Source organism: Vidua macroura, chromosome 1 (assembly GCF_024509145.1).
Source record: "Vidua macroura isolate BioBank_ID:100142 chromosome 1, ASM2450914v1, whole genome shotgun sequence".
NCBI lineage: Eukaryota > Metazoa > Chordata > Aves > Passeriformes > Viduidae > Vidua > Vidua macroura.
The window spans coordinates 29,027,991-29,047,752 of NC_071571.1; the positions used below are offsets into that span (position 1 = coordinate 29,027,991).

General features: G+C 39.5%; 1 protein-coding gene across 1 annotated transcript in view; it reads right to left on the minus strand.

Annotated features, from left to right (window-relative positions):
• Window positions 1-18,641, minus strand: part of MEOX2 (mesenchyme homeobox 2) — a 52,844-nt gene extending 34,203 nt beyond the window's left edge. Inside the window, exon 1 of the mRNA XM_053980448.1 lies at window positions 17,857-18,641. Coding sequence (XP_053836423.1) covers window positions 17,857-18,367 — 511 coding nt within the window. The 5' untranslated portion in view covers window positions 18,368-18,641. The remainder of the gene's footprint in view (window positions 1-17,856) is intronic.
• Between the last annotated feature and the right edge of the window lie 1,121 nt (window positions 18,642-19,762).

The following is a 19,762-nucleotide window of genomic DNA, read 5'->3' on the forward strand; positions in this document are numbered from 1 at the left end:
TCTTATTTCTGGAGAGACAATTTACAATTTGGCAATTCATAATATCTCCTAGTGGGTGAGAAATTTACATTGGAGCAATTAAATATGAAACTTGATATGAAAGTTATTGAGACTCAATATAGGTTGTACAATATAGTTGATCAAATACAAGAGGAAAAGGAGTTTCAGCAGTTGCTAGGTTTACAATGTATGAAGGATTATTCCGAGGATTGCATAATTTCAATGTGAAAAAAGTTAATTAAAATATTGTAGAGAAAGATACTACCAGACTTATGTTGCTATAGTTTTCCAATGATAACTGGTTGTGATAATTGCATCTGTCAAAGAAGGTAAAACAGACTTATGAATAACATACAGGAACCTGTTTTGAAAATCCCAGATAACCAGACAACTGCTGGTTCTCTGTTAGGGTGAAGAACACTGGTCAAGGCAAGCACTGAGACACAACCAGCAGGGCATTCCACTCGATCTGGATTCAATTTCAGAAAAATAGCTGACTGAGGTCGTGCATCAGCCAAACAAACATACCATTTGGAAAGAAGCTGGAATATTTGTTGAGGCAGAGAAATATATCTGTACATCACCTCAAGACATATGGTTGGCTAAAGCACATCTGCCAATAATTGGCTCAAAAAATCATCAAAATGTTAAAAATACCTCTATTTAAGATGGTAAAATAAAGAGTGCTATTTATTCTTTGGACACACATACCTGCTCAAAAATACCTTGATAGGTAAATTACCCAGCTTTTAGTAACTGGCATTGTCATTGCATTTTGAGTCCTCCTATTTCCCAGTCTAGTTTGACATCCTAAATGTTTTATTTCTGTTTATACATAAGGAAATGTTAGCTGGTTTTGTCCTCTATATAGACTGAAGATCTGAAGTATAGAGTAACTACAGTACTGTTTCAAGATAATTGAAGGAAATTAAACTAGAAGATCTACACTGGGATTCCTGTAGGGAGCATAGTCATGGAGATCTGCCCAAAGTAATGTACTTGCTTCCCTGCAGGGGCAGTTTGCCTGGCAAAATCATAATGCTGAGTTTTTGAAAACTAAACTGTTTTCCCTTGATTTCCTGACACTGTCTTAGTTCAAAGCAACTCATCTTCTCTACTTTTAGGTTGCAGGGTATCATGAGGGCTTTTTTAATTAAAATTTAGTCTTCATCTTTTAAGCCTACTAATAGCCTCACCCTTTTAGTATTTCTAAATTTTTAAAATGTACAACCCAAGAATGAAGCCCAAAGGTGCTTTTGAATCATAGACAACATCTTAAACACCCCGCAGCACAGAAGAATTTCAAATGGTACTTTTGTTGTGTGTGTGTGTGTGTGTGTGTACGTACGTGTGTGCATGCATGCATACAGAATTTAGGTGAAAATAAGAGCTAATCTTTAATATTATTTTCTTAACTATAAGAAGGCACAGTAGGTATTTTGCTTGATCTTGATTTAACCCAATCCTGCTATTATGTATTTCATGATCATCTATATCTTATCAACCCTAAAGTATAAGCACATCTATATCTTATCAGCCCTAAAGTATATGCAACCATCTACACACTAGAATCAGTTGAGACGTTTTCTAGGACTGGAAGCTTACTTCATGGAAGAAAGTGCAAAGCCCTGCTTCCTCTAAAATATTTTGTATTTTACAGGATAGCCAGCCTAAAGCAAACAAAAGCATATGAATGTACAGCATTTTAAGAGTCCACTCTCTGCTTGAACTCCTTGCAGAGGTGTTACCAAAGCATTAGATGCAGAGAATGAATGTCTCCACGATGAAAGCAACATGAAGGACACGTATTTTTAAAATTCAGGACGCGCTGAAGGGGTTGCGGCCTTGCAATATTAACAATAGACCTCCTAACAATAAGCAAATGCTTAAAGGATATAGAAGTGGGACAATTCTGGAATATAATGTTAACAGTTAAGTTCTATAGCCAAGAAGAGATAGGCTAAAACCTAAAAGCTGCCTCAACACAAAAGGATCAGCTTTCAAGAAAACTGCACACTCAACTGTTACCATTTAGGCACCTAAATGAAGAACAATGGGGGCTTCTGGGTTCTGAGCTCTTTCAAGCATCTGGTCCAAATTCTTTCCCTCCATATGAATCAAAACAAATGTTTAGGCTACTAACTTTCCATTGCCCTTTAAGTTTAATGCCAGCTTTTCCAGCTTTTAAATTCCTTAGTATAGTTAGATGAATAAAACACTAACTTTGCAGAATACTCAGGGACTATTTGCCATATTTTATTTTTATTTGTAGCTGGTATAAATAGAGTCATTGTAAAACTATATCTTTCAAAGCAATATCTTTTAGAACAAATTTTTTTTGTTTAATGTGTTTAATGTTTAATACATTAATCCATCTTACTTGGCTATTCAAAGGTGGTCAAACATTAACTCACGGATTTGAAGACTGAAAACAGCATACAGACTGAAAATCAGCACAAAGCAAAACATAGCAGCAGAAGCAGTCAAAAAAAATACCAAGTTAATTATACAAGAAAACAAAAAGGAGATCACTTCATGGTGTGGAAATAGCATATAAGTCAATGTGTGCATCAGCACACCCTAAATGTACAGAATTCCTGCTGTTTAAGACAACTACGTCAAACCTACAGTGGCATGGAATCTGATACAGGAGCTGCAATGCTCTGCAAGAGTCCAGGATACATCATTGTGCCTGGACCCTGATACATCCTAGGATGTTTAAAATCTGTACTAAATAATCATAAGAATGTATTTAAATGTTAGAGGGCAACTATTAAGACAGACAGGAATTATGGTAGTACTACACCTCTGCAACTCAAACAGATCACACAGAAAATGTACAGCATTGCCTGATACTAACCCTGGGGGAGTAATAGTCCATTTCCAGTCCTCTTCCCCCTGCGGGAAAACTGGTCTGCAGAAAAGTGTGAATTCAAAAATATTAAGAAAATCTCTGATTAAAAAACCAGAAATTTTGCAAAATTCTCTGTTACAGAGAATACTGAAATATTAAACACGTTCAAGCAAATTCATGACTGGACAAAAGGAAATAACACCTGAGTATCTCACTTTATTTTTACAGCACATACAGCAGCAAAGGACAGAGCAACTAGTGAACATACAAAAGTTGGAAATCTGGGTTTTCTTCTGACTTGAAGCAAGAAGATTTTTTTCTTCAAGAAGCACATAAATAGAGTTAGCAGAAAGCGTATTTGCTAATTTACATGAGCTAATTTAGTAAAATATAATGTGTGGAAAAAAACATACAGTTGATTTTCAGCTTTTCCTTTACTGAATAGGAACCCTTCCCATCAGTTTTTCTTTTCCAAACTAGGTTCAAAGTTTCTACTGCTCTATAATTCTTACAAAAATTATGTCCTCTAAATGATACTATGCTAAATGGCCATTATGCCAAAATTAACTCTGAGCTTCAGTCATAGAAAGAGTTTTTATTAAGAAAAATAAACAAAAAATGTGGAATGAGTGACTTGAAGAAAACAAATACTCCCCAGACTGGCTACTCCTGTCTATAAGAATGTATGAGAACTGTGTTTTAAAACTGGATAACAAAGAGAAGGGTTAAGTTACTGAGGACTGTAGTAGAGTATGAGACAAGGCTCAGAAAAAGAAAATTCAGAGTTTTTTTAAGATGAGTAGCAGGCCAAAATTCCTGCAACTGAGATTTATTACACCATGGAGTCTGATTCCCGAGATGGCTAATGAAGGCAAGCTATTTTTTAAAATCCAAATGAGCATTTAATAAATAAGTACCACACTCAAAAACCATATATGTAACCCATTTTGTCATACTGAATTGAAAGGAATCAACCCACACTCAAGCTTTTTAGTCATCACTATTTCACTTCATCTGTCATTCGTCTAATAAAAGAATATTAATATGGATTGCTGTTTGGCAGGGGGTACCTTTTCTCTGTACATAAGATTCTTGATAAATCAGCCATACAGAAATGTAATTAATTATTTTATAATTAATTCTCTCAGGGGGGTTGTTCAACCACCATCCACTGTATTATCTGACCATCATCCACATTCATTACACTGGAAATAATGTCATCACTAATGGACACTGCAGAGTCTGTAATTCTTCTTTGGAACCAGAGTAAGCTTAGCCTGGCTTAGACCAGCATGGAGAAAAGAGGAAAAGAGAGGGGAAGAGATGGAGAGAAGGGTTTTTACTCTTCTGTGTAGATTGGAAGTGAGGTGAGGTGAGGGGTGATGAGAGTCAGTATGATTATGACCAAAATACTTTTCAGCTATGGCAGTTTTGCCGCATTTCCTGAAGAGGAGCAGCCTCTTGATCCTTTTTAATATCCTTATTAGTCTCTAGTTCAAGAAGCGTGTGTGAGGATGTATTTAACTCTCATTGAAGTCAATGGCTCTTAAGCATATGCTCAATTTTTTTCACAAATCAAGACTTTAATCTGTTCCTTATGCACATTTAGGATTACAGAGAGGTCTTCTGTTTTTGAAGTTACTGGAAACATCAGCTTGCTGATGAGAGGTGGGGGAAGGGAGGAGGACTCCATCACTGTCAGAAGTCTATAACTTTTCTATTTTTTTTTTCTAAATTTTGACCAGAAGATCATTTGTCTATGTTTAAAAAAAAAAAAAAAAAAAAAAGTCTTCTCAAATAGTTAAATTCTTATGTGTCCTCCAGAAATGTGAGTTACTGACATAACACACTTATAGGTTTTTGTTAGCATCTCCTCCCTTCCTCCTCTATAAAGTTGACAGAGCTCTTACCAAAAAGCCAAGGAGATTTACTCCTAGCAAGGGAAGAGAAGAGTTGAGACAAAAGTTGTAAAACTGTCTCTGTCCTACTCTGCAAATGCACCTCAATTCTGGCATCTACTGGTTTTGTCTGCTTTGGTCCTGGAATAAAACCCTCTTCACTGAGCCTGAAGGTTGTCCCAAATTTTATGGTGATTTTTTTTGATGCGGAAAAAAGCCCACTGGAGACTAGCCCTAAAGCAGCCAATCTTGTGAGCTGATCCTCATATGAATTTATGTCTCCAGAGTTTAGATTTGATATTCTGTAATTTTACCATGCATTCTATTTGCTGATATTACATTGAAAAACTCTAGACATTGAAAATAACTGAAAAATTGCCAAGCCCAAGCATTCAAAAGGTATCATCAGAACTTTGCTTTTCTCACCCTTCCTAAAGCTTCCTCCTCCTTCCCAAACTGATTTTAAAACATGTTTAGAAATAAAATAACACAGTATAACCAAATGCTGCTCCAGTCAGATCACATGGACCACCCAGGTCCCTATCTACTGTTATTTATGATTTGATATATATACATATATATGCATATATACATATATGCATATATATGTATATATATCAAATCTAAAATAACATACATACCCCAGATATATGCGCATGTCTATTATATCAGTGAAATCAAATCACATAAAAATATTTTACTGTTTTTAAAATTCTTCTTACAGAAAACTGGAGTAAAAGAACAATTTGCCAATGCTATTTAAAAAGTTTACAGCCCCCTTCAAAATGAGACTTTACTGTCTTTGAACCACATTCCTTCTGCCACAAGTAATTACCTAAATTCTTGGAGTTAAAAGAGTGCATTTTAAGAAAGTTAACTTTTTTTCACACATTTGGCTTAGATTCAAGTACTTCATTTTTACACACAGCCCTGCTCAACACTGGGTATATCACTGATATTAGATCCTAAACCAGTATTGTCAGGTCTGGTTCACGCTTGATTTTTGCTATAGCTGTTTACAGAATCTTCTCTGTGGTGCACACCCTTTTGGAGTAAAAACCTCTAGAGAAGAGAGGGCATATGAAGGACCATTTTTGTTCTTTTTTTTTTTCCTGTTCACTTCCTGTCTTGTACACTTTTCTTAGAGACCATAAGTCCACAGAAGAGCCATGACGGACCAGCAGTTACCAAAAAGAAGTGCACGGTAAAAGAGATGATAGCTTGGTGACAATGGGTAATGACAGAATATTGGTTTTAGATATTTCTTGCATGTATGTGAGCCATACTGAAGACAGAGAAAAGTGTGAATGGAAAAAGGAAGAACACAGTTAAGACAGCACGGAGAAAATGTTGAGGTAGGTAAGAAACAGGATCCAAAATATTGACTGAGGCACTGGGCAACGCCTTGCAGTGAAATTAGTTTAACTCTGAGAATATAAGGTGGAATCAGAAGAATGATTCTAGGAAGGAAATTTCAAAAGGATGTGATTGAAAGGTATGATCATTTCATCAGCTTTGGTTTTGGAAAGCTTAAAATAAGAGCCAGGAGAGGACCAGGGCAGAAAAAACAGGATTTAATTTCTGCTAAGTGGTGTAAAATTCATTTGCAAAACAATCTGAAAACATGTTGAAAAAAGAGAAAACAAAAAGAAACAACTTGCAAAGCCTCACAGCAAAATAAGTTCTAAATCATAGCTCTCAACCTGGTCAGAAAAAGCAGTAGCCCGTGGCCTTGCACTGGGGAAACCAAGGACAAAAGTTTTTTTATGCCTGTAAAAGATGCTTTGCGCTCACCCTAGGTCTCTTTTGTGAGCACTTTTTTCCTACATCTGTGCATTCTTGCCCTGGAAGGAAAGGAAATGCTGTCTGCTTTTGTAAAGAAACTGACCTTTACCAAGTAAAGTTTGGCTTTATGGAGAGCAGAGATATATGAGCCATTAAATGACATGGCAGGGAAGGTGCAAAGGCTGACTAGTGAGACCTCCTTTTTTGTGCTTGTTGTCCAACAGGATACACATATTCCCTAGACTTGTTTCAGTTCCAAAACTCATAGAAATACTCTTCCAGAGGTATTTAGGTAATATGTACTCCCCTCCAAATATCTTCTGAACTAGAAAGGCTTCATGTAGTTTTGTATTAACACCTTAGATAGGAGCAATACTTCTTGCATTTCCACCTCATTGTAGATTACAGGTCTGCTTTTTGTAGTAAGACTCTGCTGTTAGATTAACAAAGTCCTTTTAATTAACAGGCCAGCAAAAAGATGCAGCCAGCCTCCACTATATGGGTAACACCAAGCTTTCCAGTTATCTACATAAGAAACCCAACCAAATGTTTCCCGGTTAACATGGATGCATCTTTCAGTTTGTGCATGAATTAAGACTGTCAATTAGCTGTGGAAACATGCTCGAAATACACAAGATAAGCCAAAGTCTCCATAAATAATATTTTCAGTTTATCTACCCATACGTGGTAAAGCTGTGAACATTTCTTAGCCGCAGAGCATCGAGCTGAAGGAATCAACAGCAGGGTAGTAAATGACATGCTTGTGCTTAACTTTGTCAACATTATACTGTTAATTCCAGAAAAATTATACACAGTAACCTAAGCTGTGACAGAATTAGAGTAACAGACTGGCGAAGCTATGACTACTGCAGGAGGAAAGGAAATGGCTTTCCCAGGAACTTTAAAGGACTGGGTCATTCTCTAAGTTATATTTCACCAAACATACTTTAAATTGGACATACTGGACATTTTTAGCCACTGTACTTGAAACACACAACCTCTATCCAAAAAAAGTGTTTGTTTGGGTGTCATCAATTCCCAATATGTTTGCAAATATAAAAATCTGAAATCTCTGATATTTCTCATGCCAGCAGACTGCAAACTCAATTAGCAATAGTCTTTGTCTATATTTCCATTTGGAACCAGAAAAATAATGATAGATGTATAGGGTTTGAATACTGTTAGATTTCTGTACGTACCCTCATATTAAAGTAATAAAGATATTTGCCTCATAAAGCTGTAGCAATGTACTGAAGTGTAAAAGCAAAGGAGTTAGAATGAGTGGAGTAAAAATTAAAATGCAAAACCAAGCCAAACTGCAAGAAAGTTCGGCAGAATATTTCTTCATAATATGGAGCAATCAAAATTTCACTCTTGTCTCCAGCTTTTTTCTCCTGTGCAGGTTCACATAATTTTTTTTAAATTTAGAAATTATGACATTGCATTTTCCACTTTTAATACCAGTATATTATTTCATAAAAACAACAGAATTGTCACTCTCTTTATTGACCCAATAAGCTATTAAAAAATCATGTAAATTAATGTGCTAATAATACAAAAAAAAAGAGATAATTCTGCAGATTCAAGATGCTCAACTGCTAATTCAACTGCTAATGAAGCCTTCTATTTTTATCTGACTCATAATTGTTTCATCTTGCATTGCCAAATAGAACTAACATTATGTTACCTTATTTAGCAGATCACTGCAGTTCTTAAGTTATTGTAGGTTACATCTAATGGAAATCTGATTAAGATAAAGCGTTGTATTTACTTTGAAATTAAGAGAGTGCTCATGTTGCATGGATGAATGGAAATTGAAAGGCTATATAGTCACTCAGTCCTTCAGAAACAGACTTGTGTAAAAAAATAAATAGGGAGAGAGAGAGGGAGGGAAGGAGAGAGAGGGAGCCAGGAGTGAGACCATTAGTGTGTATTGTTCTAATGTCCTCAGGAACGCAAAGACTTAAGACACAGCTGCAGCTTGAGGTCATTGTGGTACTCCCAAAATAAGAATATAGAAACAGAGGGGAAGAAAAAGAGCTTAATATTACTATGTCAATTCTGAGTCAGTCAAACCAAACTGCGAAGAACTTGTAACGTTCTCAGCTCTTCCTAAGCCTTGCATAAGGCGGGTATGAATTGCAGACTTTTACTAGGTTTTAATGTCTAGTTCTGAAAATATAACTTTGAAAGGCGTGAATGTGCTTCAGCCCCAGTTATACTGCTGCTTTCTTCTGGCAGAAAATACTATTTGGCATTCTAAGCACAGTTTTACAAGAAATCTTTGAGTGGTCAACATTGCCGTAGCTGCCCAGGCTTCCATTTACACCATTTTTAGCAATTCAGTGTACCAAAGCCTCGCAAAATATGTTGTCGTCTAGCTTATCACACATCTAATTTAAATTCTTTTTTCTTCTGTAAACCAAGCTGATATTTTCACAAATTTGGGAGATATTTTCACAAATCTAGTCACTGTTCCTACCATTCTTTTTACAGTAATAAGCACAGTTTAATGAGTAGTTTTTACTTGTGCACATATTCTATGAAGCCTACAGCATTCTGGTACTCTTCACCAGATGAAAGAAAATGAAAGGCTTGAAAAGCTATTGAGACTGATGTGCCTGAGGAGCCTCACTCACCGTGTCAAAACACCCCCTGCCAAAGAGGCCTCCGTGCACACTCAGGATATATTGCATACATCTAGAATATGCCAATTTTTGCTTGGCAGGTAGAAAACTCCACAGTTCATTCAACTCTCTTCAGAGCTATATTGTTAATCCACATATGTCCAACAGATTTTTTTAGTATCTATTTTTAGGAGGACCAAAGTGGGAAACAGTTTTTTCCGCTTGGTAAATTTAAGTGACTAATGCCCTCAATTCACCAAAATGTGTAAACATACACTTAACTTCGGCAGTGTTCATATCAAAGTACTACTTCATGACTACTTCAGCTGTGAAGTCCTGGCTCCACTCAATAGCTAGTTTTGACTTCAGCTTCCCGAGGTTTCATTCATCTCCCAACATACAAAATTAAATGCATACTACAATCATTGTAAGATCACAGTCTAAGAATTAAACTCACAATAGTGGCAGAGGATACTGAAGTGCATCGAATAGTTTATGTAAGGCAGTATTTTTCCAGACTTACTTGCTAAAAATAAGAAATAGCTATTAGAGATATGAGAGAATGCAGAAGGAAGAAGGACTTTTAAAAGGTTGCAGTAATCTGTTTCAGTTTTAGTTTTTCATATCCTATTTGCTATAAAATAATGTTCAATCAGCTAGTTTTTCTTTAGTCCAAGAAGCAGCACGGAGAGGAGAGGAGAGGAGAGGAGAGGAGAGGAGAGGAGAGGAGAGGAGAGGAGAGGAGAGGAGAGGAGAGGAGAGGAGAGGAGAGGAGAGGAGAGGAGAGGAGAGGAGAGGAGAGGAGAGGAGAGGAGAGGAGAGGAGAGGAGAGGAGAGGAGAGGAGAGGAGAGGAGAGGAGAGGAGAGGAGAGGAGAGGAGAGGAGAGGAGAGGAGAGGAGAGGAGAGGAGAGGAGAGGAGAGGAGAGGAGAGGAGAGGAGAGGAGAGGAGAGGAGAGGAGAGGAGAGGAGAGGAGAGGAGAGGAGAGGAGAGGAGAGGAGAGGAGAGGAGAGGAGAGGAGAGGAGAGGAGAGGAGAGGAGAGGAGAGGAGAGGGAGAAAGAGCGCAATAGAGAGAGAAAGAGAAAAAGAGAAAAAAAGAGAGAAAGAAAGAGAAAGAAAGAAAACAAAAATCCACTGGATTTTCATAATCCACTGGATTTTATTGGTTTAGTAAAACTATTCTTTTCTATAATAAATTAAAGATTTGATTCATTGCTTTGAGGCTTGCTTCTTTGGTTTCGTCAATTATTTTGTTTCATTTATTAAAGAAGAACAAAAGAAAACATTGAATCAAGTACAATATCACTTTCTTTCACATGACCATTAACTTCTCATAGATATTTTCTTATGAGGTTTTTTCAGCACAGGTAGTTTTCAATACAAAGTTCAGACAACTTTTTTCCATTGCATTGAGTAAGAAGCTCCAGGAATTTCAGAATGCACAGCATTCAGTGATTACATCCAGCATTAAATAATAAAATATTCAGTAGCAAATTTCCAAATGTTATTCCAGATTTCTCTTTTGGCATATAATCATATGTCTCTTTATTAATATGTACAAATTCCAGTCAAGTGACCTGTCCCCAAAACTATTTGTAAAAATTTACAGTTCCACATAGAAAATCAACTCACATTCTGAATAGGGGGTGCCTTAGTATCTTCTGTAGGTCCAAGATCTTGAAAAAAAAGGTATCCTTTCTAATCTACAGTGAACGTTACATCTTTAATATTACTAATGTTAGCAAGTAGAATTTTGACAACCTAAGTAGTCTATTTACAGTGTTTCATAGAAGACTTCAGAAGAAAACTTTCATGTATTACAGTGCACTGTCTACTACTATATCCCGTTTTATTAATGTGGGTATTTTTCACTTTGCATCATTTATTGAATGTTAGGATGCAGTGATGCAACTCTGCACTAGTGAAGTTACAGATGCATGTATAAAATTTGCAGAGTAAAATGAATAACATCATTGTGATTTATACTATTGTCTATTCAATATTATTTTAAATGGATATGCTTTAGGTAAACTTATCAAAGGACACGGATTTTGTAATATGTATTAATAAATAACAAAGACAACACATGCTAGAAAGCCAAGACCAATGGCAGCAGTGGTTTTTTAAACAAGAATTCCTTTGCCGTATTTGCCGCTGAAAGAATTCAAGACAGCGTATAACAAAAAAACTTAAGCACTATTATGGCTAACTGGTCAATCTCCTTCTTCCAAGCTAAGCTACATTTAGAGTAAGAACTCAAAACTTAAACTCTGGTGGTCCTAACAAAAATCAGTAGGAGTTTTGTCATTAGTATCTTCCTGGTGAAATTTCCCCTAGCATGTCTGTTTATAAACCATTTATTTCAATAACTTTCTTTTTACTGATTCAAATACTTAAAATCTAGGACTGGACTGTATGTACCCAGCACAATTACATCAGGCTATTTTTGAATTCAGATTTTCATTTAACACAATAGAAAAGCATCTACATGCTCATGGAAGACGCCAGACACTCACTCCAGAAGTCAAATGGCTTCTGGCCGTGCGTGCAGTCACACAGCTGATGCTGGTAAAGGTGATGCAATTGCCCTGCTGAGTAGCAGGAGGAAGGCTTTTTCTGCAGGGTGGCTGTGCACCATCTTGCTTGTATTCTGCAACTAGCAGTACTAGAGAAATTGTGATGCAGATCTGTAAGTCTTTAAAGCCTACTAAAAATAAAAAGCATGTACGCACACACACGCACACAAAGCTTTTAGTTTCATAAAAGTTTACAGTACTTCCCAAATGGAAGGAAAGCACTGGTATGGCCATTATATAAGTTGGGCAAACAGTCATAAAAGGACAGGGCACAGGCTCGAGACAGATCATAGGACTGGGTTCAGTGCCCAGCTGTGCACTGATGTAATGAAGTAGCCTCAAGCACTGTTTATCAAAATTCTCTAACACCACACTATTTCAGTTAGAAACCTTATTAGCGACATATGCAAGTATTTATATTTAAAAAATATGACTTTCCTTTCGCATCCTTTCAAGTTGCATTCTTAAGTATATTAGAACAAGGACACGGGGTAGCATAGCAAAAGTAAGGGTTGAAGCCTTCCCCACCATAACTACGTTTTACTGATGGGTTTAAACTTTGCTCAGTCTAGCAGATGAAACCAGATTTATTTTGCTTACTTTCCGGAGACTTACAAAACAGTAGAGTACATTTTGGTAGAGTACATTTTGCTACTGAGAGAAACATGCAACGGTGACTATTCATACTGCCAAGTAACAGTGTCTTTGAAAGCAATAATCCAGCGAGCAATATTAGGGCATCAGCAGACAGAAGCAAAGATAATGTTACCTGCCTTTGAATTTCAAGACACAGAGCTCAATCCTACTCTTGAGGAATTGAGACAGAGCATATAAAGTCATTGCATCACTAAAGAACGAGTATTTCCACACGGCAAACAATATGCAGATCAACAGGATCAATTAAAAAACATTTATTAAACAACTGACATGTCTAAAAATGGCAAAAAGACAAAAAAAAAAGACTCATTTGATTACTTACATTAGAAAATACTACAGAAGTCACACTAGGTATGCTAGGACAAATTTTATCCTAGGATGTTAAAACCAGTGTAGTTAAAATTCAATGTGTATATAAAATGCTCAAATGGCAATTTTCAGACAATCTGAACATTTTATCAGTAAATATCTGCAAGAATTATAAAGATTTTTCTTTAATGCCCATGTAAAATAATTAAGCTCTGATTGCTTAAAAAACCTTGAGCACTTCAGTGGTTTTGCTGGAGTCAATGGACCTTCTCACAAAAAACATTTGTGATCCCGTAAAGGTCTGGATCAGCCCTCCAATGTTTCTAAAAGGGTGGGTTGATGAGGAAGGGGAGAAGGAGAAGCGTAAATCCTACTGAATCATTTATACAAACAGACAGAAATGCATAAATAGGAGACATAAGTAGTTCTTTTTCTTTTTGTCCACACAAAGTTCTTCTTTGGCTAGGGGCATGGAATTTTGAAAATGTATCAGCTACAGAGTCCTTCAGAATTTTAGTCTTAGAAAAGTTCTTGATTATATTTCCTGAGAACAAAGGTGAATTTCTTGCAAGTTTTCATCTATTAAAACAATTCAGCAATTAGCTTACTAGTAAGCCCATCATTTGATAAGCAATCAGTCTTGAAGGTTTTCTCCTAAAAGTGTGTGTGTTATTCATCGGATTTTGAAATTGTTTCATTTATAAAATCTACAGAGTTTTTGTTGTTGTTGTTTTCTTATGGGTAAGTGATGCTTTTTATACGAGATACCAAACAAATTAACTCTTTCCAGAAAAGCTATGCTTTATTGTGTATTTTTTCTTGTTTCCGTTTACAACCACACTGAAAAGCACAGACATATTGATGAATCAGTTACACAGTGCTTTTTGACTGCAAGCATGCAGCTCATTTTTCTTACTGACATGTTTCAGAAACCAATCAAAAGTCCTCAAAACTCATGATTTCACAGTATTTATAATCATTTATCAAAATGACCTGCTTTTTAGAGACCATTTCAAACAAGTACATATGATTTATGATATTTAGATATGTTTAAAATAAATTCCCTGGAGATAAAACTTTTTGCTGCTTGCATGTTGAGAATAGGTAGGTTATAAAATATTAAAACTTGGGGGGGGGAAAGTATTGTTTTTATTCATGTGATTTGTCAATGAACAAAACCCACCAGAACAGGTATTGAAACACTTGGCCGAACTAGTGAAACAGTGGATTCCTGAAATGCTTTTCTAAATGCTACTATTGTAAATACATTCAAAAATATGAATAATTTTTATTACCTGCTAGCCTTTTCTTGGAATCCTGTGCCACACAGAAAGCACTTTCCCATGGCGAAATTTGGTTTATTTTTTTTTTTTAAAGGCTTTTCATGCCTTTAAAAAAAGTGTTTAATTACATTAGACTTTAACAGGAATGCAATTTCCTTATATCTTTATCTCTTGCAATTTAATGTTTGAATAGCTGTATTGCTTAGAAGAACTCCTTCAACTGTACTCAGCCTCCCCCTGGTCTTTTCAGCATAGTACAGATGTTTTTTTCACCATAGCATTTTAGACTTCCTTAAGGATACCAGATTCACTCTTTTTTTCATATTTCTCAGTAAATCTAGATAGCACTTCCTATATTGGCATTAATATGCTTTTTTCCTAACTGAAGTCTTAAGAAAACTTGGACCTAAGTAACGTAACTTAGGAAATTACAGAAGTAATTTTGCATCTTATGTGTTTTGCATCATCTGAGAATCAAAATCTACTTTATAATAAATAAAAATAAAATGGCCCTGAAATTCACAGGCAAGTAATGAGAAGGGGAGGCATTAGAAAAATCCAAAATATTCCATATAGAACAACTCATACCACAAAGCAACAAAGCACTCCAAGAATATGTTTTCTATACACTCAGCATGGTTTTCATCCGCACCTCATTAGCACACAGATAATTCTGACCATTAGGGCACTTTAAAATAAGCTATTTCATTTGCAACCAACCCTCAAATTTAGTATTGTCCCTCTACTTGTACAGCCTTGATATCCGAAGAGCTGAGTTACAAAGGTGAGGATGCAGATGCCATTATTCACAGCAAAATGTTAACATAAAAAGATTTGTGTGCACCACTCCTCAATTCACAGGCAACTTTACCGACCCACTTCTGGGCCTACACAGGTTGAAAGGAATGTTCTGCAGATTATGAGAGAGCAACTACAAAACCTGGCGATACTGACAGCTGCAGCAAGCAGGGGATGATGACTACATAAGCAGTATTTCCCAGTCCTTTGCAACGAGAACAGTTGAAAATTTCACCCTATTCTGTAGCAGTCTTTTCAATATCTTCAAAGGGAACTTTCCAAACGGCTTAAAATCTGGGTTAGGGCTAAAGAAAACTGTAAATCAGTTTATATAACTATCATGAGAGCACATTTCACCTTGTTTTCTCAATCCCAAATGAAACTGTAACAGATTAGAGAAGAATATTTCTATATCCTCCCATTCCCTTGCAATATGTGAATTCCAGGGAAAAACACACAGTCTATCATACTAAATTCTGTTTGCCTTCTGGATTTTTTTTTATAATTTTATAATGTTGCACTCCCATCATCATAACAAATAAGTAAAATGGGGTGTCCCTTCTGGTAAATTTTCAGAGTAGCTATACGGCTAAGAAACAGTTACTTGTTTGGAAGGTAAATGATACAAGGAATGGTCATGTTTTACATTCTTTAAACTGTCTACAAACTCAGCTTTGTGATCTTAAATACACAGAAACAAAACCTAAGTAGTGGGAGAAAGGGGTAGCCTAAGGTTAATTCAGCTCTGAAATGCAGAACAGATTCAGTGCTCAAGAAAACGCTGAGCATTCTGTGGCTTTAAGTGATGTGCTTAAGAGGAAATATATGTGTAAATAAGCAAAAGCATTAATAATTGCCTCAGAATGCTGGCACTGAAACTTAAAGCAGTCTCTTTCTCTCTTCACCTCTTAGTTATTTACTATTAGGATTTTTTACAAATGTCTATTGAAGTAGTTCCAAGTCTGATGAAGGCATGGAAGAAATTCTTTCAAGCACAGTCATTTGTTTAAAAAAAAAGATTAATGAGAAATAAAGGCGATGATGTTTAATCAAATGAGGGGCAATTATGGATGACAAATATAGAAACGCAGCAAATTAAAATAATTCTTGCTGCCATATTATGAGAATAGCACTAAATATCTAGCACCAGAGCTCAGGACTAATAAAGGGGTGGGGTTAAATATTCAGTCCAAAACGCAGGCTTTTCCTGAAGAAAAACCAAACATACAGCAGCTATGCAGTTGTTGTCAAAAGACAGCTATTTTCAGTTTGAGAGATTTACAATTGTGCGAACAGTCATATTTTTTTTCTTAGCGGAAGGGAGGAGGAAATAGTTACCTGCCTTGATCTTCAGAAAGTCTTAGAAAGTGAGGCTTGAAGTGCATTGCAAGATAAACATAACCATGGGTAAAGGCTCGAACTCTTGTCCACTAATCCAGTGGAAGACTCCAGTCACTTCAGGGTAAGTTTTAGGACATTCCTCGCTGGTGTTTTTTTGGTTTGCAATGCAGAATAAAATACACAGAAAGTGATTCAGATACTTCCCTGACAGTGAAAGGGACCAATTTCCTTTTTTCCTTTGGCTTTAAATAGACCAACAAATACAATAAATCCTTACACCAGCAGGCATCCAGTTATTTTCTCAGTTGTAACAGGGTCTGTTCATATACCTCACAAAATCAGATAATTCTTTTTCTCATTGAAAGTAAAGAAGACAAACCAAAAGATTTTACCAGCACTGTTTGAATTAAATACAGCTTTAAATGCAAGACGAGTTTTTAGCAGCTACACCAGCTATGTAAGACGAAATTCAGATAAATTACTGTAACTGTTAATATTTGCTAATGTAATGGACAATGAAGGAAGTGGTGGCATTCTTGAGAGTTATTTTTTTAATCCTTTTTGTTGCTTGCACTCTACCAAGCTTACAGCATTCTGAGTGAAAGAAGTTATGGTTTCAGTTGTGAACTTCATACATATCTGGAAAAGCCTTTCACTTTCTCTTCTGTGATAACAAATAATTTGCTACGCCAGCTCTTGAGTTTTCAATCTGTTGAACCCTCTCTCAAGTGCCTCCTGCCTGTCTCACTATATTTTTGGTAACCCCTCGGTTCATGTGAGCCCTAACGGAAGTCCCATCAGTTGTGTTGCCTTCACCGAGTGGCTTTTGTCAGAGCAGGACTTTGAAAGGCTTTGCTATTTTAGAAAGCAGAGATAATATCAAGGGTTTTTGCCCATTCATTGATGCCAAATCATCAGTCTGGAATGACTGTGGGTCTACATGTTTTTATGTAAGAATTACTGTGATTTTAAAAGACAGACTGCTCCTTCCTTTCCTCTGTCCCCGACACCAAAAAAACTGAAGTGAAGCAGCTTTCTGAAACTCCCATTCACCCGTTTGCTTCACAGAGTCCAAATTTTGCCCCTTCACGCTGAGGATTTGATGCAGAGATCACTCAGATCCTACAGGGATCCTCAGATCCTACAGGGTAGCAAGGCATCAGCTCCTCTCCCGAATCCCCGCTTCCAAGGCAGAGCTTCCAAGCGTTGTGCAATCGCCTCGGAGCCGCAGTCAGCTCCACGGCGAAGGGGCGGAGGGGAAGGAGCGCGCTGGATTCTGAATTTTGAAGCAGAGGTGTCGTATCGGGCAAGGGGGAGGGGGCCGCGGGACCAGATGCTGAAAACCGCACCAGAACTACAAACGTTTCTCTCCTTGGCTGTAGGAAACTCTCCCCCACCACCACCTTGATTTCATACTCTATCACGTGCTGAATTTTTTCTTTCTATTTCTCCCCCCGAAGCTTTAATAAAGCTTGCGTTAGTGATGGAGATCCCGAGAGCGCGTTGGAGGGAAGGAGCAACCCGGCAGCCGGGTGTCAGCCGGCGGCGAGAGCACGGCGGCGGCCGTGGCCGAGCGAACCGAGCCGAGCCGAGCTGAGCCGAGCCAAACGTGTTGAGCTAAACGAGCCCAGCCGAGCGGCGGCAGGTCCGCGGGGCCCGACCGCGCCACTTCCCCCGACACCCGCCACCCGGGGATCCCGCCCTGCTGGGGAACGCGCGAGCCTTTACCTGAGCTGTCGCTTTTCCTTTTGCCGGACCTCTTCTCTGTTTCCACCGGGGACAGAGCCTGCCTGCCATAGTCCCCTGGCGCACATGCTGCCCCCGTGGGGGTGTTGGTGCCCAGGCTGGAAGAGTTCGAACACAGGACAGGGGGGCTGCTGCCCAGCTCCGGGGGTCCTCCTGAGTCAGGCTGAAGGCAGAGGCTGTGCCTGGCCGCGGCGGGAGGAGACGACATCTGAGGAATATGCCAGTTCGTCTGCAAAGCTTGGTGCTGCTGTTGCTGGTGGTGGTGATGGTGGTGATGGTGATGGTGATGGTGCCCCCTATGATGTTGGCTGGCAAACATGCCCTCCTCATTGGGGTATCCCGCTATTATGCAAGAGGAAGAAGAAGAAGACAGATCAGGGTAGGACATGTGGTCAGATCTTCCATGCAGGGCAAGAGAAGACTGGGAGAAAGGGTGCAAGCTCTGCGCAGTGGCATGGGGGCTGCGCAGGCAGCCAAAGAGTGTGTGATCCATGGCATGCAAGTCTCAGGTTCCAGGCAGGAGAGTTTAGGAAAGATCCAACTTCACCACCCTTTGTCAACTTTCACTGTAAACAGATCGGGGCTGGGATTTTTTTTTTTCCAAAACGGCACCGACAGACTCTGCAGCAGGCAGCTGAGCTCAAATAATCCAGGTCTTTAGCCCTAGTGGCCAGTCTCCGCTGCATAAACACGCGGACCTAGATGAGCCGTTCTCAGATCTGCTCAGATGTCAAGAAGTGGGAGAGGTTGAAGCCAATAGAAGGTGGTCCCAGAGAACTGCTTGAAGGGGGAAACAGCTTCGAGAGGTTATAAATACAGTAGTGTGTAATGTGAGCTGGGGGCTGGCTCAGCAGCACAGCACTGACCACATGCAAACTCCCTCCAAAACGCCAGCGCCGTCCCCGCGCCGAGCCGCTCCGTCAGCGGGCGGCAGCGCTGCGCGCCCGCGCCCCGGGCGCCCGGGGCCTGGCGGGGGGGCGGCTCCGCGGGGGCGCAGCCCGCTCGTCCCTGCCCCCGGGCGGGCCGCGCCTCCCCGCCGCGGCTGCCCCGAACCCCCATCGCCCCGGGTGGATCGGCGGCGGTGCCCCCTGGCCGCACGGCCCCCGCAGGGCCATCACCGCCCCGTCGGGGCTGACGGATCGCTCGGGGTCCTGCCGCCCCTCGGGGGCTGCGGGCGAGGGAGCGCAGTAAAGACGTGAGGCGACATGCGGGGGTGACTCTGGGGCGGGGGACGCGGGGGCCACCACCGCCCCGTTTCCCCGGAGCTGAATCGCTCTCGCCAGCGCCTCACCTGCGAGCCCAGGTGCGAGAGCGCCGGCGTGCGGGGCCGCGCGGGCCGAGGCCGAGGCCGGGGCTGCCTGCCGCGCTCCGAGGGTCCCGGTGCGGGTCATCCACCCGCTTCGCCCGCGCCCACCGCCCCGGCACTCGCGATGGGCCGCGGCGCTGCCCCGGCTGCCCTCCAGAACCTCACGCTGTGCCCCAGCACCGGCGGCTGGTTGGCTGGTTCTACAACGAACCTACCGGCGCCCACCGTGCCAGCAACGCTGGCTGCACAGAGAAGTTTCTCCTCTTGCCCTCTGCCCCTTCAAAACAAGAAGTCGCATAATGTTTATTTGTTTTATCTTCATTTCCTTCGTTGCAAATGTCTTTAGTGGATTGGGGAACAACCTGGAAAATCTGGGCCTTTTTTTTTTTTTCTTTTTTAAAATTATTTTTTAACATGCGATGCGTGTAGTGGAATTACAGTAGCCACCAAGGCGTCTCTTAACTGGTTTAAATCAAGATAACGCATTTAGTGATCAATGACCAAAGAGGTGCCCACTGCGCAGAGGTTTTGTTCTTCAGCCCTTCCTACTCGATGTACCTTGCTCCTCCTCCCCCCCCAAAA